The sequence below is a fragment of the Drosophila biarmipes genome, chromosome 3R (assembly GCF_025231255.1).
Source record: "Drosophila biarmipes strain raj3 chromosome 3R, RU_DBia_V1.1, whole genome shotgun sequence".
NCBI classification, from domain to species: domain Eukaryota; kingdom Metazoa; phylum Arthropoda; class Insecta; order Diptera; family Drosophilidae; genus Drosophila; species Drosophila biarmipes.
Window position 1 is genome coordinate 15,950,843 of NC_066616.1, and position 23,208 is coordinate 15,974,050.

Consider the following 23,208-nt stretch of genomic DNA (forward strand, 5'->3'; position numbering starts at 1 on the left):
CCATTGATTTGATTGCCGGGCAAATGGCGTGCCACCGCCGCCACCTCCTGGCCATTATATTTTGCACCAGGCCAGACGTCTCTTGGCCAGCCTGTTGCCCATTTCGGACGCTCTGCGTGCTCTTTGTTCGCCAGGCATTCATCTCTGCGATGCCGTTGTTGTTTTTCCCTGTGTTTTCTTCTGGGTTTTAGGGTGTTTGCCGTTGTCTGTGCACCGGATCTGTTTCCCGGGTCCCGGGTCCCGGTTTGCTGTGTTTATTTTGGTTGGAGCCAGACGGCAAAAAGAAGATTTACAAAGGCGCCTCAGCCTCATAAAGTATTTAGTGAGACGGCGCTGCCCCGACACCAGGCAGGCACCTTCCGGTGTCCTGGTGACTGGACGGGATTTTTTCCCTTTTATTTGCTTACTTACTATGTGTAGTACACATGTATGTACCACAGGCCCCCCTGCTCATGCGAATAATTGGAGCAACTATAAGCAGAGAGACGGCCTAAATATCTGCTTCTAATTTAAGCAGACATGGGTCTATTGTGACGCATAGTTGCCTCACATAAATCTCCTCGAATGTCCCATTAATGTTTGAGTTGCTTTTGCAAGTGCAGTTCTTCGGTGGATATACATAATATATGGGGCATCGGTCTCAGCTGCCTTCGCGAGGCACAGAAGAAAATGGGTGGCAACAGTTGGCGGCCAATTGAAACTAATGAATAAATTACATATGCAGTGCAAGACAGTAGTGGAATTGATGGGAGAAGTTCAACTTGGGTCTGAACCCGTGTATATCTATGGGTCTATTTGGCGCTATGGCTCAGAATGGTTCGGAAATAAAAACTCGTCAAAAAATGGATGACCGACTTGGCAGTTGTGCAACAGTGTGGGGCCAATAAATGAATAGTTGTTATAGGTTAGCCATGAAGCAACAAAATCAAAACAAAACCATTAAGATGCGTTGAGCAATGAGATATGAATTATGAGTATCTTGTATCTTTTGGTTATGATACCTCTGGGTGACTTCAAGCTTTGTTCTAATTGAGATCAAAATAGATTTTAAAATGTAGATTATTAGGAAGGTACCTAAATACTTAGCCCAGAAACATACCTTTTACAAAAAATATCTCTAAACTGTAAACTAAATATCTTGTATCTATGCGTGTAAGATGGGTTCCTAAAACGGATCTTATATTTTTTTTTTTACTTTATTAAATTAATTGTTTTAATCTAAATAACAAAATTATGGATTCTTGTAAAATCTCTATAAATATTACTTAGTTACAAATATTATAAACGCTCTACTTTAAGACCTCTAAACTAAAATAATTAATCAAACAAAATATCTAGTACTTAAATATATGTATCTCTAAGATACTATATATAATTAAATTAATGTAGTGGATCTCAAAAATGAACTACTGTGCATTTTAAATTAACCTCGATAAGGGTCACTTTGTAGGGAACATTAAATACCTTCTACTTCAGTAACCCCTTAAGACACTTACTCGCATATCAGGGTAACACCTTCCAGTTAAAAGGTTGCTGCAATGTCAGCGGCAGCAGCCGCGATGATGGCCAGTCAGCTCCTGAACCTGAATGCTGCTTAGCATTCCAGTCAGAAGTCGGATAGAACCTATAGAGCGAGCGACTCCCATGCCAATTTGTTGCTGTGTGCAAGAATTTCATTTATGTCAACAACAAAAGCAAAAGCAGCAGGGGCAAGTGCAGCAACAAAGAAACGGTAAACACGCCCAAGAAAGCTGAGGAGCTCATTTATGGAAATTATTAAGTGCAAGCCAAGTGCCAAGTGTCCAAGTGGTTGCTTCTCCCAGTCAGACGGCATTATTATGCGTACATATTTTTATGGCCAAGTGCGGGAATGGGCACAGAAGCGGGCTGCTTAAGCGTTAATAACCGAAATCTAATTTAATTTGGGCCCAACTTAACAAAACCATTAAAACAAATGGGGCTTTTAAGAACTGGAAAACGTCCCACACTTAACCCCAGGTTCTATTACAGTCATTTTCACCTCAAAGTTCAAACTAGCTACGTTTTAGTTGGCAGAGGTGTGAAACCACAAGGAATTCTCGTACTCGAAGACCTTGAAAATGGTCTTGTCACTTAATAAATGTACGACCCTAATACATCCGACTTGGTATACTCTTTCAAAGCCTCCTAAAATAAGGGTATATCAACTTAGGTATTGTTCTTCACCCAGTTGGCCTTGGTTATTGAAACTTTGATTCTGCCCATCTTTCAATTGATCTTAATTAATGCTAATTTTATTTCATGTGTTCTCTTTATTGTCTGCCTTTTGTCATTCACTGGAAGACTTTTTCATATTGCACATATGTGAAATTACCCTTACAATAATTTTAAGCTATTATATTTTAAGCATAATCAGGAGGTGCAACCTTTATTACTTGAGTTGTGTAAATTTAGAAATCGAATATTAATTATTGAAGCTTTTCAACGCCTTGCTTAATTGTCTGATTGTTATTCCCGCCACAAAACCGCAAACCACTCTTACAGGACCTAGGCCTTATAAATACCACTTACCTGAGCAAAAGATGACACAGAACATCCTTAAAATGGAGCCAGTGCAGTACAGCTACGAGGACTTCTCTCGATTTCCCGCCACGGTCTTTTGGATGATGGGTTACGACGTGCTAGGCGTTCCCAAGACCCGATCCCAGAGGATACTGTTCCGAGTGTATCACTTTATTTGCCTGGCCAGCCACAGCGTCTGCGTGGGATTCATGATATTTCGCATGGTTGAGGCCAAAACCATTGACAACATACCGCTGATCATGCGGTACAGTACGCTGGTCACCTATATCATCAACTCGGACACCAAGTATGCCACCTGCATGCAACGCGGGGCCATCCAAAGCCTGAACTCCAAACTGGCCAGAATTTATCCGAAGACCACGCTGGACAGGATCTATCATCGGGTGAACGACCACTACTGGTCCAAGTCGTTCGTATACTTGGTTATTATTTACATTGGATCGTCGATAATGGTTGTCATCGGACCGATTATAACTTCGCTTATATCTTTATTCAACCATCATGGATTTTCATACATGCACTGCTATCCCTACTTTATTTTTAATCCTGAAAAGCATTCGAACTGGATCTACTTGGGCATTTATGTTCTGGAGTGGCTGCACAGCACCCAAATGGTCATCTCAAACATTGGCGCGGATATCTGGCTGATTTACTTTCAGGTCCAGATCAATCTCCACTTCAGGGGCATCATACAATCCTTGGAGGATCACAAGCCCAGTGTGGAGAACGATTATAAAGATAGAGAATTCTTGTCGAAAATTGTGGACAAGCAAGTTTATCTGGCCAGGTAAGACAGAAAGATATATATATATAATCTTTTTGAGAATTCGGATGATTGAATACATCTTTATATAACAGCATGCAAAACGACCTGAATGACATTTTCGGAGGATCGCTGCTTTTGAGCCTGCTGACCACCGCTTCGGTTCTCTGCACAGTGGCGGTTTACACTCTGCTCCAGGGAGTCTCTTTGGAGGGCTGCACCTATGTGATCTTCATCGGGACCTCGGCCATGCAGGTGTACTTGGTGTGCTATTACGGTCAGCAAGTCCTGGATCTGGTGGGTTATGACAGGGATATAAAGTTTTCTCTAATAACCACCACTCCTCGCAGAGTGCCCAGGTGGCCCATGCCGTGTACAATCATGATTTTCACAACGCTTCTATAGCCTACAAGAAGTACCTGCTGATAATCATTATACGGGCACAGCAGCCCGTGGAACTGAGTGCCATGGGTTACCTGCCCATATCGCTGGATACCTTTAAGCAGGTATGACAAGTGATGATCCGGTGTTTATAACACATAATATTGGCTTTTCCTTTCAGTTAATGAGCGTGACTTACCGGGTCATAACCATGCTTAGGCAGATGATTCAGTAGAGGGCAATAAAAGCCGGATTTAGCAACATTAGCCACGCTTTAATCGCACTACGCTAGCAACTACATAACTAGGATCAACACAGATCGCCATCACTTGGGGTCCGAGGGCAGCTTGAAGCCCACCAAGTCGGCGGTGTCCCTCACGGATCTCTCGCCCCTCCCGTGGAACTCCTTGTAGAGCTCCAGGTACTGCCGCTGGCTGGCCAAGTAGGTCAAGTAGGTCTGCCCCAGGAAGGTGGCTTCGTTGCGGGCCTTGCAGACCTGCTGCTCCGTGGTGGCGAACTTCTTGTATTGCGCCAAAACGTAGCGCGCCGCCAGCGAGTCCTTGATGCAGCCATTTGGCGAAGCCTGGCGCAGTTCGTGGAGCAGGGAGCGCAGCACCTTTGTTCCCGACATCCTGTGCAAAGAACAACAATCGTAGTTTCAAGAAAAACCAAACAATCCACAACTTACGTGATTTTCAGGAAAATTCGAAGTGTTTCTGCGGAACAGCTGATTTCTGCAGAGTTGCCACCTGGTTAACTTGTCACAACATACAGTGTCCACTCTGAGCAGTGAACGCAATAGGTTTGATTATTTAATATTCAATTGTTAGAATATGACATTGGTCACAAAAAAATACCTAGTAGAACTGCAGAACAGAAATAACTACTTTTATGTTTCAAAACTTAAGATTAAAAAAAAGTCCGATGGATAAGAATAACAAACTTTCTGGGCCTACAATTTGCTTATAAGCTACGATTGTGATAGGCACATTATTTATAACTCAAAACTAGAATTCGACAAACCAATATAATTTTGAAATGATACCTACAACTTTTTTGAATTAAGCGCCTTTGACCAACACGATCTAATTAGATCTGCCGTACAAAAAAATGTTTAGAACCAACAGGGAAATCCATTTGTCAACACATCCAATAAGAAACGCAGATTACAAAATAAATGACACACTGTGGGGCAACAAATCCGATTGGAAAACAATTTATTTTAAAAGTTATTTAGCAGTACACCGAACTCGTAGCGTGGGCTGTTCACTTCCTGGGCTTGCCGGCGGCGGGCTTCTGGCCGGGCTTCTTGCCAGCGGCTCCCTTGCCGCCGGGACCACCCTTGGTGACCTTGCCGGCACCGGCCTTGGTGCCCTTGGCTCCGGCAGCTGGCTTCTTCTTGGGATCGGGCTTGGCCTTGGGGGCCTTCACCGGCTTGACGAGCGCCTCGCGCTGGCTCTTCAGGGCCTTGACGATCTTCTGCTCCTCGATGAGGAAGGCGCGCACGATGCGCTCGCGCAGGCAGCTGTGGCACAGGACTCCTCCGTAGGTGCGGGACACGGTCTTCAGGCGCTTGGACATCCTGGGGCGCTCGCTGGGACGGGAGGGGGTGATGCCCTTCAACTTCTCCTTGCACTGGCCGCAACGGGGCACGGTCTTGTTCTTCTTCACATACTGGTACACCAGACGTCCACCAGGCGTGCGAACACTGTAGGTCGGGAAAGATCGGAATTAATGCACTGCGATATCCACGGAGCACTTGGGTAGTTACATGCGGCGCTTGTTGGAGCGTGTGTTGTAGGACAGGCGTCTCCGGAGCGTCAGACGTTGGACCATGTTGCTGTTGTTGCTGCTGGTCGTGGCAATTCGTCGGTTACATATGCAAAAGCGTGGAAAATCATTATTAGTCGGGTGTATCACGGGGGTGGGCGCAGTTGGGGCTGCTTTTGGTCGTATATTTCATGGGGTATTTCACACATTGCGGCGAATTTCTGTGAAATTGTAAATTGAACACGTGCATACCTCAAAGAGACGAAACTAGAAAGAAAGGTGGCAACCCTGCTGCCGAGCGACGTGAACTTGGCTGCGCTGCCGGCTGTGCGGCACTTTCCAGCACTGAAGGGGCTGCCAGATTGTCTTAAATGCAGGGGCTTAGAAGGGGTTTTAATTTAAAAACCGCCTAAAAATAAAACATTTAATTCGAATTTTGCAAATAAATAATCTGCATGTAACTATTAAAATATACGTATTAAAAATTAAATATTAACAAACAAGTTGTGTGTATTTTAAGCTGGTTCTTATGCAATTAAAGCGAAATTTTAAATACGGTGATTATTAATTGATATACAATATTATTTGAAAGTATCTAGTACGGGTTAGAACACTTACTGTGAAGTTATTTACTTTAAAAATATTATTTGTTTCCCTTTTCACTACGCCCCTGCCATCACCTGTTGTTGGTTTGTTTGTGGGGCAAACTGTTATCAAACCGCAAACAGATAACATTTAATTGCAGCAAAATGAGCAAAGCCAGCAACAGTAAGTGTTTTGCTGACCCTAAAGGAGTTCTAGTTAAATATTCCTGATCTGATTCCCAACATAGTCATGCGATTGGTGCTACTGCAACTGAAGGGCTCCAAGGACAAGGTGGCCAATGTCCAAAACGCCGCCAGTAAAATAGAGGCGGCGGTCAAGGAGCACAGTCCTCGCTTGATCACCCTGCCCGAGTGCTTCAACGCCCCCTACGGCACCAAGTACTTCCGGGAGTACTCCGAGAGCATCCCCGACGGCTACACCTCCCAGCAGCTCTCCAGTCTGGCCAAGAAGCACCAGGTTTACATCGTTGGCGGAACTATTCCGGAACTGGGAGAGAATGATGCCATCTACAACACCTGTACGGTCTGGTCACCCACTGGTGAACTGGTCGCCAAGCACCGCAAGATGCATCTCTTCGATATCGACGTCAAGGGCGGAATTCGCTTCAAGGAGTCGGAAACCCTTTCCGCAGGCAATGACTTCACCACCATAAATGTAGATGGCCACAAGATTGGCATCGGCATCTGCTACGACATCCGATTCGAGGAGATGGCCAGGCTGTATCGCAACGCAGGCTGTGAGATGATCATCTATCCGGCTGCCTTCAACATGACCACGGGTCCTCTTCACTGGGAGCTCTTGCAGCGAGCTCGCGCCAATGACAACCAGCTCTTCGTGGTCACCACTTCGCCAGCCAGGGATGCAAGCTCCGAGTATGTGGCCTATGGCCACTCCATGGTGGTGGATCCCTGGGCCAAGGTGCAACAGAGTGCCAGCGAAGGCGAGGAAACTGTGGTGGCCGACATAGACTTTTCCCTGGTCGAGCAGGTGCGTCAGCAGATTCCCGTCTTTGGCCAACGACGCCTGGATCTGTATGCCACCGAAAAGAAGTCCAAGTAACGAATAACTCTCCGAGAATCTTTGGTTTTAAGCACATACAGAATGTTATGTTTGCATTTATGTTTGTCTATTTTGTATATAAAATTTATTAGACCTAAATACTTGTCACACTGATTACTTAAATGAAGAAATTATTGCTGCTTATCTAGTTGCGGATTATCGGTAGGAGCCACCTCCGCGGCGGCTGATTGCACATAGTGGGGTCGTTGGGCCTGGTCGAAAAGAGCTCGTATGGCTTCATCGGTGGCCATCAAGGGCTGACTAATGAATTCCAGGGCCTTGGGGAAGATAAACAATAGCAACAATCAATGGTAATACATGTAAGAAAGCAATCAATGCCACACTCACCCTAACTGCATACTTTTCCGCCTCGCAAAGTGGACTGGTGCTGGCGCTGGACAGCTTCAGAGTCTCTTCGGGAATGCCCACGCCCGTGTGCAGGACCATGCGTTGGAGGATGTTGAGGTTCTCGGCACTCAGACTGATCACATCGGTGGCGGGCAAATTCAGGAAGCGAATCTTGGCCAGGAACTTCAGCTGTTTGAGCATATCCAGCTGTATCTCGCGGATCTGGTGGGTGGCGTGCAGCAGCTGCTTGGTTGATTCGTTAAGAAGTTGGTTCTTCTGGGTGAGATCTGCCTTCCAACGGGCTAACTCCTCGACCATAACGCTGCTGGCGAGGAACTTGGACCGCCAGACCTCGCATTGTCCGGCCAGGAACTCAATCTGCTCGGTGTGAGTGGTCAGGTTGTTGGCGGTGTCCAGGAGCGCCCTGGCCAGCTGTAGCTTGTCTTCGGTGAGCACATTAACCCGCGTTTGCAGATCCTCGCCCACGGAAGCTACGAGCAGGCTCTTCAGCTCGCTGTTGACCTGCGTTTGAAACTTGTACTGCGCTTGGAAGTAATTCCGCTCCTCACGCATCTTGGCCAACTCCTCCTGCAGAGAGATTAACTCCTGGTTGCTGGCTGTGCTGGTTTGCTTAATATCCTTCGGCTCCGAGTCCAGTTCCTGGGTGCGCAGCGTGGACACCTGATCCACCAGCACTGTAATGTCCAGGTTGTTCTTGTCCCGATGGATTTTGTGTTTGTTCGTTGGCTCAGAGATCATGGGATTTACGGCACCTGGATATGGCTCAAAAGGCACGAACTTGGGGGCCTTGGTCTTCTTGTGTTCGGGCAGGATTTCCGGGTTGGTTACCAATCTCGGCCTCATCTGCACCAGTTCGCCCTTGGGCAGGACGGGCGCTAAGCTGCGGGTAACGATTTCGGGGCGTCTGTAGAGGGTGTGCAGCCCGGGGAGGGGAAGATTGGAGGCGTGACCACCGCTGGCTGAAGTCTTCCTGCCCATGACAGCCTCCTGGACAACGGTACTGTCCTTTCGCGACAATTGGGGCCTCTTGGCCTTGGTGTCCACATCAGCACTCATTTGGGTTTCACTCTCTGTTTTGGCCGCTGGACTGTTTTCCGGCTGCTCCATGCCATCGCCACTGGTGCGACCATCCGGGGCTTTGTCCACCCTTGCTGACGTGCCATCCGCTTCCATTGCTGACAGTCTTGGCCAGGCCAATCTAAATTTTCTAAATTAAATTCAAGAATTTCTCTGGCTGTGCCAGCAAAACAAAAACAAATGGCCAAGGGCTGCCAACTCGCTGAATGGAAATGAGTACCTATGTGGGTACACTTTTCACCTTAGTTAGGTACAACAAATAATTTAGTAAGCTGTAACACATATTGTTGCAACTTTCTTATGTAATTAGGCTTAAAATTTATTTCGGATAAACTTTCGCCTTACTGTTAAGCAATTATTTGGTTCAAAGTATACATTTTCATGTGTCCAAGACCCAGTAACAAAATACAACAACAAAACTTGTTATTTTTATGCATAATTACTAATAGTAATAAAAAACATTTTTTAATGTTTGATATTTTCAAAACCAAAAAGTTTTTCACTAAGCCGCCGTAGTGTAGCAATGTATCGATGCATCGCCATTCATCGATAATAATGAAATCATCGCCTGGAAAACATCGATTCCCGATGCATCGATGTGCTTTTACATCACTACGATTGATTGACTTGACTGCAAAATAAAACAAATAAATAGACGTGCGGCGAAGAAGGGGATTACCTGGTACCGACTATACGAAGAGACTACTTTCGCCGACCCGCAACCACCCTCGGCCACGCCCCCTGCTCGCCCTTGGAGCGTCTTCGACGAAGGATGTCCGCTGTGGAGGCCGAGGTGCTGCAGAAAATCGATCTGATTGAGCCCACGACCGGAAAATTGTTTTTCGAGCACAAAAGTGAGCTGCTTTTCTGCCGGCCACACCTGATGCCGCTGAAGACGCAGGCGCTGGAACGTCTGGAGGAAATGCATCGGGACACTGCCCGGCAATTGCAGAAGAAGCGCCACCAGCAGAAGTCCGCGGAGCCCACTGGCTCGCTATGAACTAGTCCTTAGTTTCGAGAATCACAGTCATAAGCACACAATCCACTAAAAAGTACAAGAACCCAGCACTCCGGCACCTGGATTAGGATAAGGATTCGCCACGATGGCCTACCTACTGAGCTTCGGCATCGTGGCCGCCCTATTCCTGGCCAGCATCTCACTGTACCGCTACGGGAACATACCACGTCAGCACATCCTGGTCACGCTGTCCGTGCTGACCGCCTGGTGCTTCTCCTTTCTTATCGTGTTCTCCATTCCACTGGACATCACATCGGTGAGTAGCAGTGTGGAGATCTACAGATTAATATTTGAAAAATACATCAGACCTTCCATATGGTGTAATTTTATATGTCCTTGCAGTCTTAATCTCGATATATCCGGCTTATATTTATGTTAGTAAAGGATTATAACCAGATAGGCCTACGTAAAATACTTTATTCTATAAAAGCAGACAGAAAACAGAGTTTTCCTTGCGAACGTATAGTGAAAATTATAATAAACCCTAATACAGATGCTTGCAAAGGGTACAAAAAAGTTTCTATCATCAAAAAACACCTTAAATTATATTTTTTAAGTCAGCACATTTTGTCCCTACAAATTTTGTTTTTCATTTGTCTGTATGATACTTAAGTATTTCTTAAATAAAACACATTCTCGTTTCTAGAGTGTCAGCCGAAATTAATTAGTCTTTTATCTAAAGCTCCCCAGACGCCAATCAAATTGTGAACAAAGTTCTGCATTGATTTAAGTTCGGAATTTCTTATCTTTCAATGAATCACCCCTGAAGCTAGAACAAAAAATTCGTGCTTTCTCCATGCGTTGGAATTGTGGCTCTGGGAATACTCTTTCTCGAAAATAAAAACTAAACTTAATATTTTATTTTTCAGACCCTTTACCGCCAGTGTGTGGAGGAGCACCGACCGACGCCAGCGCCAAATGCGACCAATACGTCCGCGGCAGCCAATGTGACCCCTCCGCCTCAGTGCCAGGAGCCTTGGGGCATGGTCCCAGCCTCCGTGTTCCCCAACCTATGGCGAATTATCTACTGGAGCTCGCAGTTCCTCACCTGGTTGATCATGCCCCTGATGCAGTCGTACCTCAAGGCGGGCGACTTCACCGTCAAGGGCAAACTGAAGTCGGCTCTTATCGAGAATGCCATCTACTACGGATCCTACCTGTTCATCTGCGGCGTACTTCTCATCTACATAGCCGTGAAAGGGGAGTCTCTGGATTGGCAAAAGCTGAAGGCAATCGCTTCGTCGGCTTCAAACACCTGGGGTCTGTTCCTGCTCATCCTGCTTTTGGGCTACGCTCTGGTTGAGGTACCCAGGTCGCTGTGGAACAATGCCAAGCCGGGATTCGCGCTGCAATACGCCTACTTTAAGGCGGCCAAACTGAGCACTGAGAAGGCGGAGGCCGAGGAGCATGTAGATGATATTCTGGAGTCGCTGCAAGGCCTTAGCCGAGTCATACCGAACAATCACGAGCTGCGCCCCTGCCTGGAAACGATCATGCGCAAGGTTCCCATCGAGCTGCAGGAGCGCGCCAGCCGCAACTTTGCCCGAACCGGTGGCAGCGGCATGGGAGCCACTAGTTCCACCATCTTGCCCTCGGAGAAGGCGCTGGTCCGCATTCATAAGCAAGTAATAAAATCGCTGCAAACACTGCAGCGCACCGAAGCGTTGTGGAGCGTACAGGTGCAGACTGTGTTGCACCTTGAGGATGTAGCCAAGAATATTCACTCGTCGGAACGCCGCTTCAAGTCGGAGTTTCCGCGCCAGCGCACACAGCTGGAGAGGATCTGTTACAGCGCCACGCTGCAGTGGTACTGGGAGTGTCTATTGAAAGCCCCCTTCCTCAAGGCCATGTGCGTCCTGACCGCCACCATGTCGGCTATGGTGGTGTGGAGTGAGCTAACCTTCTTCAGCCGCCGCCCTGTGCTCTCCATTTTCGCCAACGTGATCTACGTGGCCAAGGAGAGTTACGACTTCTTCACCATCGAGGTCTTCTCTATGGTTGTGCTCTGCTACTTCTTCTACTGCACTTACTCCACGATATTGAGGATTCGCTTTCTGAATCTGTACTACCTGGCACCGCATCACCAGACAAACGAGCACAGCCTGATCTTTAGCGGCATGCTACTCTGCCGCCTGACGCCACCCATGTGCCTGAACTTCCTGGGCCTCATCCACATGGACACTCACATTATACCCAATGTGAGTATGCTACACTCTTTGAAAACTCTACTATTACTTACACCTTTACTTATTTTAATCATAGCGTATTATGGAAACGGTCTACACGCAGATCATGGGCCACATGGACGTTATTGGCATCATCTCGAATGGCTTCAACATCTACTTCCCCATGTGCATGCTGGCTTTCTGTCTGGCCACCTGGTTTAGTTTGGGCAGTCGGGCCCTGAACGCCCTCGGCTTTCAGCAGTTTCTGCAGAACGAAACGATTGCCACCGAGCTCGTGCAGGAGGGAAAGGATCTTATAGCGCGGGAAAAGCGCCGGCGGCAGCGTGCCGAGGAAGCTATGGCTAGGAGACGCGACTTTAACCGAACCGATCAGGTTCTAGGCAGCGATTACTTAAGCAAATACCGAAGTGGAGGGACCGGTGGGTTGGCTAGCAGTCGCACTCCCGCGGACGGACTGCTCCGCGATGGCGACGGTAGCTTTGACTATGCGGCGGTGGCCTCCTCCTCTGCCCTGGGCGTTCCACGATCCCTGTCCGAGGAGATCAACGACCGGTTCGGAGTGAGCACCCAGGTGCAGGTGGGTTTCCGAGACCCGGACTACGAGGCGGAGCACGATGGCCGCATTGTGGGACCGCCGCCGCGAGGACTCTTTGACGATGTCTAGGCTCGAAATATGTCTCTTTATTTCACTTCGTAACCGAGTATCTCAGTGTCTGCAATGTTCCATAGTATTTATATATTTCGTTCGTGCTTAAGTATTCCCCGCTGCCACTGCTGCTGCTGTTCCACACCTATGTATGTACACTATTCGATTGAATAAACCACTAGAAAGGATTCTCGAATATTTTTCCGATGTCCGGGTCAACGTCGGTGCCACCATTCTGGCCATCTGGATGGGATTCCGGATTCGTCGAGGAGTCAAACTCTGTGGAGCCGTTGGAATCTTCTGGATTAACGTTGGTGTTTTCTGTATCTGCTGTGAAGGGCTTGCCGGATTTTTCCGCCTTCGCCAGCTTCATCAGTTGCGTTAGTGGATGCGAATTGATGCGCTTGCGACTGCGCAAATAGCCACACCGGGAGGTGAGGGGAGTATTGGGCGAATGCATCGTACTGCCTGTTCTGAGTGCACTATTGAAACAACTTTCGTTTATGTCAGAAATCTTGACAGCATTGTTTGGCATTGCAATGACAATTGCTGTCTGAAGGATTGCCACTATAAAAGTTGCATTTTAAAAATCATGATAATATCCGCACAAAGTCTAATACGCGAATTCTTCAGTCTTACACTCAGTATAAAAACTCGATGGGCAATAATGTAAGTGAGTGAAAACAAATTATTTATTTGTTAACCTAGAATTCACAGCAATTGCAACAAGAGTTTAAGAAAGGGAAAAGCCTGCGTGTAAGTGTAGTGAGCCAGTGTCAATGGGTATAATCTCGAAAAACCCCAAGAGGAAATATGTACAATCGACAGGGCATTGAGTGAGAATGGTGCAAACCGAAAAAACAGTCAACTGTGTTCCATTGTAGGCAATCATCAGTGGTCGTCAGCCAGCTTTTGGTATGTGGTATGTGGGCGTGAGTCCTTGTGTAGATAGTGTGGTACATCGAGCTCCTTATTCATCGCCGCCACCCTCTTCGTCCTCGTCGAATTCGCCCTCCTCGTCGGCAGTGGCCTCCTGGTACTGCTGGTACTCGGAGACCAGATCGTTCATGTTGCTCTCGGCCTCCGTGAACTCCATCTCGTCCATTCCCTCGCCGGTGTACCAGTGCAAGAAGGCCTTCCTCCGGAACATGGCCGTGAACTGCTCCGAAACACGCTTGAAGAGCTCCTGAATGGCCGTCGAGTTGCCGATGAAGGTGGCCGACATCTTCAGGCCCCGAGGCGGAATATCGCACACCGCCGTCTTGCAGTTGTTGGGGATCCACTCCACGAAGAAGCTGCTGTTCTTGTTCTGGATATTCAGCATCTGCTCGTCCACCTCCTTCATAGACATGCGACCCCGGAAGATGGCGGCGACGGTTAGGTAGCGACCATGACGCGGATCGCAGGCAGCCATCATGTTCTTGGCATCGAACATCTGCTGGGTCAGCTCAGGTACAGTCAAGGCACGATACTGCTGGGACCCACGGCTGGTGAGTGGAGCAAACCCAGGCATGAAGAAGTGCAGCCGGGGGAAGGGCACCATGTTCACCGCCAGCTTGCGCAGATCGGCGTTCAGCTGGCCGGGGAATCTCAGGCACGTTGTGACCCCCGACATTGTAGCCGAAACCAGGTGGTTCAGGTCACCATAGGTGGGAGTGGTTAGCTTCAGGGTACGGAAGCAGATGTCGTACAAGGCCTCGTTGTCGATGCAGTACGTCTCATCGGTGTTCTCCACCAGCTGGTGCACACTCAAGGTGGCGTTGTAGGGCTCCACCACTGTGTCCGACACCTTGGGCGAGGGCACCACCGAGAAGGTGTTCATGATGCGGTCGGGGTACTCCTCGCGGATCTTGGAGATTAGCAGGGTGCCCATTCCAGAGCCGGTACCGCCTCCCAGCGAGTGGGTCAGCTGGAAGCCCTTTAAAAGGCAAGGGAAAGAATTGTGATCTCAGTAGGCCTGTCAGTTTTATATCATTCAAAGATAAAATGCACCTAATCTTTTAGGTGTACCATCCCAACCCCCTACATACCTGCAGGCAATCGCATCCCTCCGACTCCTTTCGCACAACATCCAGAACAGAGTCCACCAGCTCAGCACCCTCTGTGTAGTGACCCTTGGCCCAGTTGTTGCCAGCTCCCGACTGACCAAAGACAAAGTTGTCCGGTCGGAAGATCTGGCCAAAGGCGCCGGATCGCACGGAATCCATGGTGCCGGGCTCCAGGTCCACCAGGATGGCCCGCGGAACGTACTTGGCACCGGTGGCTTCATTGTAGTACACGTTAATGCGCTCCAGCTGCAGATCGCTGTCGCCGTAGTACGTTCCGGTGGCGTCTATGCAGTGCTCATCCGAGATTACCTCCCAGAATTTACCACCGATCTGGTTACCGCATTGTCCGGCCTGGATGTGCACGATTTCACGCATCTTAAGCGACTGTCAAGGATCAATGGTTGAAAACCCGATTGTAGGAAAAAAATTTCAACAAAAAATTGTTGGTAAAAAACCGAGTTTTTTCAGCACTCTGATGGGGGCAAAAACCGGCGGAGAACTGAATATTTTAACGTATAATTTTTTCAGGTTTTTATTCTACACGTGTACTTGCTAGCTGATATTGAGGTGGACTGAGGCTTTCAGGGAATACGTCTGGGAAGGTTGTAAGCCTGCCTACTACGATCCAGGTTTTTGAAATATTTTGCTTTACCAAGTCAGAGATATGTCGTTTCAAGGGTTTCAAGGGTGAGCAAAAACTTTAATAGATTATTTTGTTCGACCAGTATACAGATAAAATTCGAGATGGGATGGGTGGAGGCTGAGCCATAGAACCAATAGATCCTGCGACTAGCAGCCAGATGATACGATTGATATTGACATGGGTGTTTCGGAGATTCCTCCTTTGTAAATGTTTTTATGCAATACATATGATGTAATGGGATGGGTCGATTATTATGGTTGAAAAAGACTGCACAATATTTTTTAAACCATATAAAAGAATGGCCTTAGGAATTTCCCACAAACTCCCTAACGCTCCTCGCAATCCTTTCCACAATAACCGACCCATCCCTGTGTAAATATCTACGTAGGGAAGGTTCGTCTAACAACCAATGTGTTTGGGTTGGCGGCGGTCGGGTCTCTACAGGATTGTATCTCTAGTGTGGCTATCCTTTGGCTCTGGCTCCTACATGGTGGAGTCCCACAGCTGGCTGTACGGATATCAGACGGAGGCGCGCTTCAGGCACAAAGTGCTTTCAATGATGTCCGTGGGCTGGAAGTCGGGATCGACGAACTGCTCATGGTTAAGGCACCTTGTGCCGCCCATGCAGGTGCATGAGCAGAGAGAAGCGGTCTCATCGTTCTCGGTTGTGTAGTTATGCTCCAGCAGTTTGCCGTGCATGTTGTAGGTGGACTCATCATCGAAGGTTACCGGCTGTGCATTTCCGGCCAGGTTCTGGGCATCCTGCTCATCTCTCTTGGCATCCTCCGCTTGCCTGATATTTAAAATAAAATTAAATTAAATTTTAAATTTCTTTATCTATAAAAATAAAACTCACATCGTCATGAAACGCAGCACCAGAAGATTAATACTGGCAGCCACCACGGCCAGGCCGAAGAGGATGAAGACCAAGCTCAAAGCCACGTAACCAGGTTTATTAGTTAGGGCCTGATCGTTTTGCAAGGCCACATAGTCCCCGAATCCAATGGTGGTCAGGGTGACAAAGCAGTAGTAGAAGCTATCGAAGTAGCTCCATCCCTCGTACCGGGAAAACACTGCTGCGCCTGTGGTTATAATTATGGAGGAGAGCATGCCGGTGGCCAACATAAGATTCATCTCTGTGGCGTCCGTGCATCGGGCTCCACTGGCCCTCTTTGCCCGCCTTATGATAACTGAGGCAAATTTATTGAGACGTTCTCCGATCGATTGGAACATCACCAGTCCTAGAGGGATGCCTACCTGTAGAGGAAGATCTTTATAAGAGGGAAAATTAAGATGATATATTTACTTACCATTGCATATCCCATACAAAATGCTTTTCCCGGAATGGTAACTGGCGTGGAATGGCCATATCCTAACATTAACGAGATTATAGTAGTAGTATATATAGTATATAGTATAGTGTATTACCTATCATGGCCAGGACCACAGTGCTGAAATAAAATGCTCCAGCAAACTTCCACTGAGGTCCAGCCTTGTGAGGTTTGTTTTCAATAATAACAATTTCCATCACCTAAGAAAAAATATAAATTAGTCTTAATTATTTAAATAAATATGGTGATTTACCCGGAAGTCCTCGTCACTGACATTGTACTTCTTTACAAAGTTGTTCTTAACGGCTGAAATAGAACAAAATTAGGTAAGAGAAATCCGTATGAGGTTCTATAAAGTGTCTTACCCTGTAAGAACTCCCATCTTTTGGCCTCCGTTGGGGATTCCAGCGAATCGAAGACTGCGGCTCCAATCAGGAGGTAGGTGAATGTGCATACCACAAGGGAAAGTGTTCGAACATTTTGACGCTTCATGATGAATATAGTATTATAGTTATACTATATATTAAATATTGTAGTTTTATCCTTTGGGAGACCTTCCACTGGCGCCCTTTTAAAAGGAGGCAAAGATGCTGCCTCTGACAAAATCAATAGTTGTCAGCAAAACAAACACGCAGCATCCACAATATTTTGTAAGTGCTCTTACAGATGCTCTATAAGAATCGAACTGATATTCATATTTAATATTTACATGCTTAAAACATTTAAAACAGCTTTAAAAAACTGTCAATGGCGAGAAGTCGGAAGTTAATTCCTTTATAAGATAATAATTTAACCGTTATCGCACAGCAGGAGCAACAGAGTTTGATGGCGTTGCCATTTGGCTCTCTATGTTAGATAACATAAACATTCCTCGAAACTTAACATTTACAGTAACAGTACTTTAAATTGCTTTAAATTTTTGAATATACGTTTTAAGGGGAAATGGAGTTAGTTAACTAAATACATTTAAATTTCTTATTCATAAATATGTTTTAATATATATATTTAGTAAATAAAATAAATCTTACTAATTTTAATTCCACTAAAATGTATACTAAAAAAATCTATTTTGATTTTTGAAAATTATACATACATACATGCTTAAAATAAATTTTATTTAAATAATCTCTTATAAAAGAAGCCGTAACATTACTATGTTAACATGGTCCACTTTTAACATTCTGAAATCCAGACGAGTTGGCAGTGCCGAAAGGCGAGTAAACAATCGAAAACAAGAAAACCTATCGGCAGCTCCAATTTGTTTATGCGAAAAAAACCACGCAAGTAGCAAGCGCTTGGATTGTTGCAGTAGACTGCCGTGTCTGTAACGTCGACGTTTCCATGCTTAATTAACCGGAAAATGTTGCGCATACGTCGACGCTTCGCTTTGGTCCTCTGCCCGGTCTGCCTGCTGGTTTTTCTCAGCCTGTACGTGATCCTAAACTTTTCGGCGCCGGCAGCCAACCAAAAAAGGGTAAATAAATGATGCTTTTTGCAAATTCCAGTCGCTAATAAGCCCTCTGCATTGCAGCCCAACTATGAGAACATAGAAAGCAAACTGCAGCAGCTGGAGAATGGCCTGCAGGAGCATGGCGAGGAGATGCGGAGTCTGAGGGCTCGCCTGGCGAAAACAGCGAAGCGGGAGGATCCAATTAGGGCTCCACTCAAAGAGGCCCGATCTGTCAAGCCTGGACAATGCCAGGATGTGGTCCAGGACGTGCCCAATGTGGAGGTCCAGATGCTGGAGCTGTACGATCGCATGTCCTTTAAGGACATCGATGGAGGCGTGTGGAAACAGGGATGGAACATCAAGTACGATCCCCTGAAGTACAACGCCCATCACAAACTCAAAGTCTTCGTGGTGCCGCACTCGCACAACGATCCAGGATGGATCCAGACCTTCGAGGACTACTACCAGCACGACACCAAGCACATCCTGTCCAACGCCCTCCGGCATCTGCACGAGAATCCCGACATGAAGTTCATCTGGGCGGAGATCTCTTACTTTGCCCGCTTCTACCACGATCTGGGCGAGAACAAAAAGCTGCAGATGAAGTCGTAAGCACGCTTTTCGTAATATAATGCGATGAGTTTTATTTACAAAGAAACGTAAAGCCGGTAGTTAAACTTTAAACAGTTGTTATTGCAGGCAGTGAAATTTTTTTACAACCGTTTGCTTAAGCAGAATGCGATGGCACGAGTTGCTCGTTTAGACATTCCTCAGTGCAAGGGAGATTAGTGCTTATCCACAGAGGTTCATTTTTTTAAATAATACTGACATTTCTACAGAAATTCCCAATGAATGTACCAACTCGGGTGTATGTATACAGAATGCAAACTTTTGGTCTGATAAGCTCAATCTTTTTTAGAGAACATTTTTTTAATTAACAATCTTTAAAGTATAATTAAATCAAGATTTTTAATTTTTCAGCATTGTGAAAAGTGGACAATTGGAATTTGTTTCCGGCGGATGGGTGATGCCGGACGAGGCCAACTCCCACTGGAGAAACGTGCTGCTGCAGCTGACCGAGGGCCAGACCTGGCTGAAGCAGTACCTAAATGTAACACCCACTGCCTCCTGGGCAATAGATCCGTTTGGCCACAGCCCCACCATGCCGTACATCCTGCAGAAGAGCGGCTTCAAGAACATGCTTATCCAGCGGACGCACTATTCAGTGAAGAAGGAGCTGGCCCAGCAGCGCCAGCTGGAGTTCCACTGGCGCCAGATCTGGGACAGCAAAGGGGATACGGCCCTCTTCACCCACATGATGCCCTTCTACTCATACGATATACCCCACACTTGTGGTCCGGACCCCAAAGTGTGCTGCCAGTTTGATTTTAAGCGCATGGGAGCCTTCGGCCTAAGTTGTCCCTGGAAGGCACCACCGCGAGCCATTGTGGACGGGAATGTGGCATTCCGATCAGATCTGCTGGTGGATCAGTGGAAGAAGAAGGCCGAGCTGTATCGCACGAACGTCCTGCTGATTCCTCTGGGTGATGACTTCCGCTTCAAGCAGAACACCGAATGGGATGTGCAGCGGGTGAATTACGAGAAGCTGTTCGAGCACATCAACAGCCAAGCGCACTTCAATGTGCAGGCGCAGTTCGGCACACTGCACGAATACTTTGATGCCGTTCATCAGGCGGAGAAGTCGGGACAGGCCGAATTTCCCACGCTCAGCGGTGACTTCTTTACATACGCCGATCGGTCGGATAACTATTGGAGTGGCTACTACACGTCCCGACCGTACCACAAGCGCATGGATCGCGTTCTGATGCACTACGTCCGCTCGGCAGAGATGCTCTCCGCCTGGCATTCGTGGGACGGAATGGCCCGCATCGAGGAGCGTCTGGAGCAGGCCCGCAGGGAACTGTCACTGTTCCAGCACCATGACGGCATCACTGGCACGGCCAAGACGCACGTGGTGGTCGACTACGAGCAGCGGATGCAAGAGGCCCTGAAAGCCTGTCAGATGGTGATGCAGCAGTCTGTCTACCGCCTGCTAACCAAGCCCTCTATCTACAGTCCGGACTTCAGTTTCTCGTACTTTACGCTAGACGATTCGCGCTGGCCGGGATCAGGCGTGGAGGACAGTAGAACCACCATTATACTGGGCGAGGATGTTCTGCCCTCCAAGCATGTGGTGATGCACAACACCCTGCCCCACTGGCGGGAGCAGCTGGTAGACTTCTATGTGTCTAGTCCGTTCGTGAGTGTCAGCGATCTGGCAAACAACCCCGTTGAGGCTCAAGTGTCACCTGTGTGGAGCTGGCACCACGACACGCTCACCAAGACCATCCACCCACAAGGCTCCACCACCAAGTACCGCATCATCTTCAAGGCTCGGGTGCCGCCCATGGGATTGGCCACCTACGTTTTAACCATCTCCGAGTCCAAGCCAGAGTAAGTAGAGATTTAAAGATGACGTGTTCTTGTGTTACAAATGTGATTAAATTTTTAAGCGTTTAAGGTTATTCTGCTTTTAGTAGTTTTTATTTTAGAAGATTCGATGAATAATGTTTGTAATCTATCATGAATTATTTATAGTTGTTTTTAATGTTGTTTTGAAGAACCATAAACAGGAAATCAATGTATGTGTAAAATCAAATACTTTTTAATTGCTTTTAGTGTTATAGCTAATGTGTGTCACAAATGAAAACAATGTTTCATAATATTTTTTCTGTCAGCGAGGCCAGAATGTTATCTCTCCGTTTACCAGATGCCTCGATCATTTCGAGGTTTAATGTTTTCATTTATTCATTAATCTAACACTCTAATCTCATCCACAGTCACACTTCATACGCCTCGAATCTCTTGCTGCGAGCAAACCCCACTTCCGTGCCTTTGGGTCAGTATCCAGAGGACGTCAAGTTTGGTGAGCCTCGTGAGATCTCCATGCGAGTGGGCAATGGCCCCACGTTGGCATTCTCGGAGCTGGGTCTGCTCAAGTCCATCCAGCTCACTCAGGACAGTCCGCATGTGCCGGTGCATTTGAAGTTCCTCAAGTATGGCGTTCGATCGCATGGCGACCGATCCGGAGCCTATCTATTCCTTCCCAACGGACCTGCTACGCCTTTCCAGCTCGAGCATCCAGTGGTCCTGGTGACCAAGGGAAAATTGGAGTCGTCGGTGAACGTGGGTCTGCCGAGTGTGGTTCACCAGACTATAATGCGAGGCGGTGCCCCGGAGATACGCAATCTGGTGGACATAGGCATGCTGGACAACACGGAGATCGTGATGCGTTTGGAGTCCCACATCGACAGTGGCGACATCTTCTACACGGATCTCAACGGGCTGCAGTTCATCAAGCGTCGGCGCCTGGAAAAGCTACCCTTGCAGGCCAACTATTACCCCGTGCCCTCGGGCATGTTCATCGAGGATGCCAATATGCGGCTCACGCTGCTCACAGGCCAACCGCTGGGTGGATCTTCACTGGCCTCGGGTGAGCTGGAGATCATGCAGGATCGACGCCTGGCCAGCGACGATGAGCGTGGCCTGGGACAAGGTGTTTTGGACAATAAGCCGGTGCTGCATATCTATCGCCTGGTGCTGGAGAAGATTAACAGCTGTGCCCGTCCATCAGAGATGCATCCCGCTGGTTACTTGACCAGTGCAGCCCACAAGGCCTCGCAGTCCCTGCTCGACCCGCTGGACAAGTTTATATTCGCTGAAAATGACTGGATCGGGGCACAGGGGCAGTTCGGCGCCGATCATCCCTCGGCTCGCGAGGATCTGGACGTGCCCGTGATGCGACGCTTGACCAAAAGCTCGGCCAAGACGCAGCGCGTCGGCTATGTCCTGCACCGAACCAATCTAATGCAATGCGGCATCCCGGAGGAGCAAGCACAGAAGGTGAGTTTAATAAAAATACCTAAAAAAAATTTTGAGAATTCTTTAGATCTTAAAAACAATTTTTCTTGATTTTCTTAATATTATTAAACCGCCCCTTTGTTTTTCTTTCCCAGTTGGATGTGTGCCACCTACTGCCAAATGTGGCGAGATGCGAGCGCACGACGCTCACCTTCCTGCAGAATCTGGAGCTCATGGAGGCAATGGTGGCGCCTGAGGTGTGCCCAATGGATGCCGCCGCCTATGTGAGCAGCCACACAAGCTGATCGAATCGTGTCCTCCAAAAATATGACGGAGACAGGGAACTAAAGAACAACCTATGAATCTCGGACGCAAACTCACTGCTATACAGGCAATCTTCGTTTCATGTTCAACTCAAGCACTGACTGCACTGCAAGACGTAATGCGTAATCCATACTACGTATCATTTATTTATTCAAGCTTCCACACGAGGGTTTGGAAATACAATCCTATGACGCAGCGGAGTGTCTTTGCACCCCTTTGTGACTACACGTTTTACTTTGTTTCCCCTAGGTTTTTACGTTTTTGTGATATCCCTCCAGTCCCACAGCAAGCAATACATGTCTGTCTTCGATATCCCGCCCTGGATATTGCTTAAAAACATTGAATCGTAACTATAACTAAAGTTTAACTGTAAAGTAGGCTTAGTGTTTAATGACGCAACTGCAAAGGCAATGATATTAATCTCGACGTTTGTTTTTTACGAACCGAATAAACTGAGTCTCATTTTAGAATCGACTTTTAAGTGCTTTTCTAAACTAAACATAAAAACGTGTTTGTTTATTGGGCACAATGATCAAATGGATACATATCTGTTCGTAAGATAAGATTTCCAATCAAGATACATATCTGTACTACTATTTTTTCCATCTGCAAGTTAAAAATAATTTTGTTTTTATAAAAATCATCATTTTTATCAACAATTTTTGCAGATACAAGCATTTTTTAACTGTTCTATTAATCGTTATCATTTTCAGTGAAGCCTGTTGATTTTTGTATTATCATGCTGAAATTAGTTCAATCTCAAGATGACTTGATTATGAAACAGGTTTTAAGGGAAACTAATTAAAGTCATAAGCATGAGTTATAGTTTTAGTGGTTGGGAAACAGTGCAATCTTATCAGCGCCAGTGCGGTACTGTTATTGCCAGAGTGACCTACAGAGATACCGAGAGAGGGAAATGGAGGCAATTGGAAAATGCACAGTGGAAATCCAGATTGAGCGTAAAGTGGTTGTTTTGGGAGAGCACCGCTGCGCAGTCTTCTGGCTCTCCCGCTCTCTCCCGTTCTCTCTCTCAATCTGTTAAATCCGAAACGGGCAACGAAAGCAAAACCGAATTGTATCTGCGAGATACTGGCGCTCTCCGGCGCTCTCTTCG

General features: G+C 47.1%; 12 protein-coding genes across 12 annotated transcripts in view; 5 read left to right on the forward strand and 7 right to left on the reverse strand.

Annotated features, from left to right (window-relative positions):
• LOC108031605 (tyrosine-protein kinase Fer) overlaps nucleotides 1-3,018 on the reverse strand; it is a 34,646-nt gene extending 31,628 nt beyond the window's left edge. Inside the window, exon 1 of the mRNA XM_050889423.1 lies at nucleotides 2,551-3,018. Coding sequence (XP_050745380.1) covers nucleotides 2,551-2,575 — 25 coding nt within the window. The 5' untranslated portion in view covers nucleotides 2,576-3,018. The remainder of the gene's footprint in view (nucleotides 1-2,550) is intronic.
• On the forward strand, nucleotides 2,583-3,941 carry LOC108031073 (odorant receptor 85f). The gene is made up of 4 exons (XM_017104279.3): nucleotides 2,583-3,349; nucleotides 3,421-3,622; nucleotides 3,676-3,831; nucleotides 3,888-3,941. The coding sequence occupies exons 1-4, from the start codon at nucleotides 2,583-2,585 to the stop codon at nucleotides 3,939-3,941; spliced, it is 1,179 nt and encodes a 392-aa protein (XP_016959768.3).
• Nucleotides 3,942-3,959: 18 nt separating this feature from the next.
• On the reverse strand, nucleotides 3,960-4,509 carry LOC108031072 (protein FMC1 homolog). Its single transcript, XM_017104278.3, has 2 exons — nucleotides 4,395-4,509; nucleotides 3,960-4,338 (listed from the first exon to the last, which is right to left on the reverse strand). The coding sequence occupies exon 2, from the start codon at nucleotides 4,335-4,337 to the stop codon at nucleotides 4,032-4,034; it is 306 nt and encodes a 101-aa protein (XP_016959767.1). The 5' UTR covers nucleotide 4,338; nucleotides 4,395-4,509; the 3' UTR covers nucleotides 3,960-4,031.
• A 397-nt stretch (nucleotides 4,510-4,906) lies between these two features.
• On the reverse strand, nucleotides 4,907-5,558 carry LOC108031140 (60S ribosomal protein L34). Its single transcript, XM_017104355.2, has 2 exons — nucleotides 5,478-5,558; nucleotides 4,907-5,414 (listed from the first exon to the last, which is right to left on the reverse strand). The coding sequence occupies exons 1-2, from the start codon at nucleotides 5,540-5,542 to the stop codon at nucleotides 4,973-4,975; spliced, it is 507 nt and encodes a 168-aa protein (XP_016959844.1). The 5' UTR covers nucleotides 5,543-5,558; the 3' UTR covers nucleotides 4,907-4,972.
• Nucleotides 5,559-6,152: 594 nt separating this feature from the next.
• LOC108032064 (omega-amidase NIT2) lies at nucleotides 6,153-7,240 on the forward strand. Its single transcript, XM_017105882.3, has 2 exons — nucleotides 6,153-6,244; nucleotides 6,309-7,240. Exons 1-2 carry the CDS (start codon nucleotides 6,226-6,228, stop codon nucleotides 7,139-7,141), a joined length of 852 nt encoding a protein of 283 aa, XP_016961371.1. The 5' UTR covers nucleotides 6,153-6,225; the 3' UTR covers nucleotides 7,142-7,240.
• On the reverse strand, nucleotides 7,187-8,786 carry LOC108032063 (uncharacterized). Its single transcript, XM_017105881.3, has 2 exons — nucleotides 7,490-8,786; nucleotides 7,187-7,419 (listed from the first exon to the last, which is right to left on the reverse strand). The coding sequence occupies exons 1-2, from the start codon at nucleotides 8,681-8,683 to the stop codon at nucleotides 7,273-7,275; spliced, it is 1,341 nt and encodes a 446-aa protein (XP_016961370.1). The 5' UTR covers nucleotides 8,684-8,786; the 3' UTR covers nucleotides 7,187-7,272.
• Nucleotides 8,787-9,184: 398 nt separating this feature from the next.
• On the forward strand, nucleotides 9,185-9,587 carry LOC108032042 (BBSome-interacting protein 1). Its single transcript, XM_017105854.3, has one exon. It carries the CDS (start codon nucleotides 9,360-9,362, stop codon nucleotides 9,585-9,587), a length of 228 nt encoding a protein of 75 aa, XP_016961343.1. The 5' UTR covers nucleotides 9,185-9,359.
• A 103-nt stretch (nucleotides 9,588-9,690) lies between these two features.
• On the forward strand, nucleotides 9,691-12,625 carry LOC108032043 (LMBR1 domain-containing protein 2 homolog). Its single transcript, XM_017105855.3, has 3 exons — nucleotides 9,691-9,861; nucleotides 10,475-11,803; nucleotides 11,868-12,625. Exons 1-3 carry the CDS (start codon nucleotides 9,691-9,693, stop codon nucleotides 12,453-12,455), a joined length of 2,088 nt encoding a protein of 695 aa, XP_016961344.1. The 3' UTR covers nucleotides 12,456-12,625.
• LOC108032041 (uncharacterized) lies at nucleotides 12,614-12,914 on the reverse strand. Its single transcript, XM_017105853.3, has one exon. It carries the CDS (start codon nucleotides 12,895-12,897, stop codon nucleotides 12,616-12,618), a length of 282 nt encoding a protein of 93 aa, XP_016961342.1. The 5' UTR covers nucleotides 12,898-12,914; the 3' UTR covers nucleotides 12,614-12,615.
• Nucleotides 12,915-13,107: 193 nt separating this feature from the next.
• Nucleotides 13,108-15,072, reverse strand: LOC108032098 (tubulin beta-2 chain). Its single transcript, XM_017105926.3, has 2 exons — nucleotides 14,468-15,072; nucleotides 13,108-14,355 (listed from the first exon to the last, which is right to left on the reverse strand). The coding sequence occupies exons 1-2, from the start codon at nucleotides 14,858-14,860 to the stop codon at nucleotides 13,408-13,410; spliced, it is 1,341 nt and encodes a 446-aa protein (XP_016961415.1). The 5' UTR covers nucleotides 14,861-15,072; the 3' UTR covers nucleotides 13,108-13,407.
• A 101-nt stretch (nucleotides 15,073-15,173) lies between these two features.
• On the reverse strand, nucleotides 15,174-17,262 carry LOC108031099 (two pore potassium channel protein sup-9). Its single transcript, XM_044093648.2, has 7 exons — nucleotides 17,169-17,262; nucleotides 16,825-17,055; nucleotides 16,713-16,765; nucleotides 16,557-16,659; nucleotides 16,439-16,500; nucleotides 15,985-16,385; nucleotides 15,174-15,921 (listed from the first exon to the last, which is right to left on the reverse strand). Exons 2-7 carry the CDS (start codon nucleotides 16,949-16,951, stop codon nucleotides 15,648-15,650), a joined length of 1,020 nt encoding a protein of 339 aa, XP_043949583.1. The 5' UTR covers nucleotides 16,952-17,055; nucleotides 17,169-17,262; the 3' UTR covers nucleotides 15,174-15,647.
• A 417-nt stretch (nucleotides 17,263-17,679) lies between these two features.
• LOC108031882 (alpha-mannosidase 2) lies at nucleotides 17,680-22,568 on the forward strand. Its single transcript, XM_017105647.3, has 5 exons — nucleotides 17,680-17,933; nucleotides 17,991-18,517; nucleotides 18,891-20,363; nucleotides 20,750-21,812; nucleotides 21,926-22,568. Exons 1-5 carry the CDS (start codon nucleotides 17,820-17,822, stop codon nucleotides 22,073-22,075), a joined length of 3,327 nt encoding a protein of 1,108 aa, XP_016961136.1. The 5' UTR covers nucleotides 17,680-17,819; the 3' UTR covers nucleotides 22,076-22,568.
• Nucleotides 22,569-23,208: the final 640 nt, after the last annotated feature.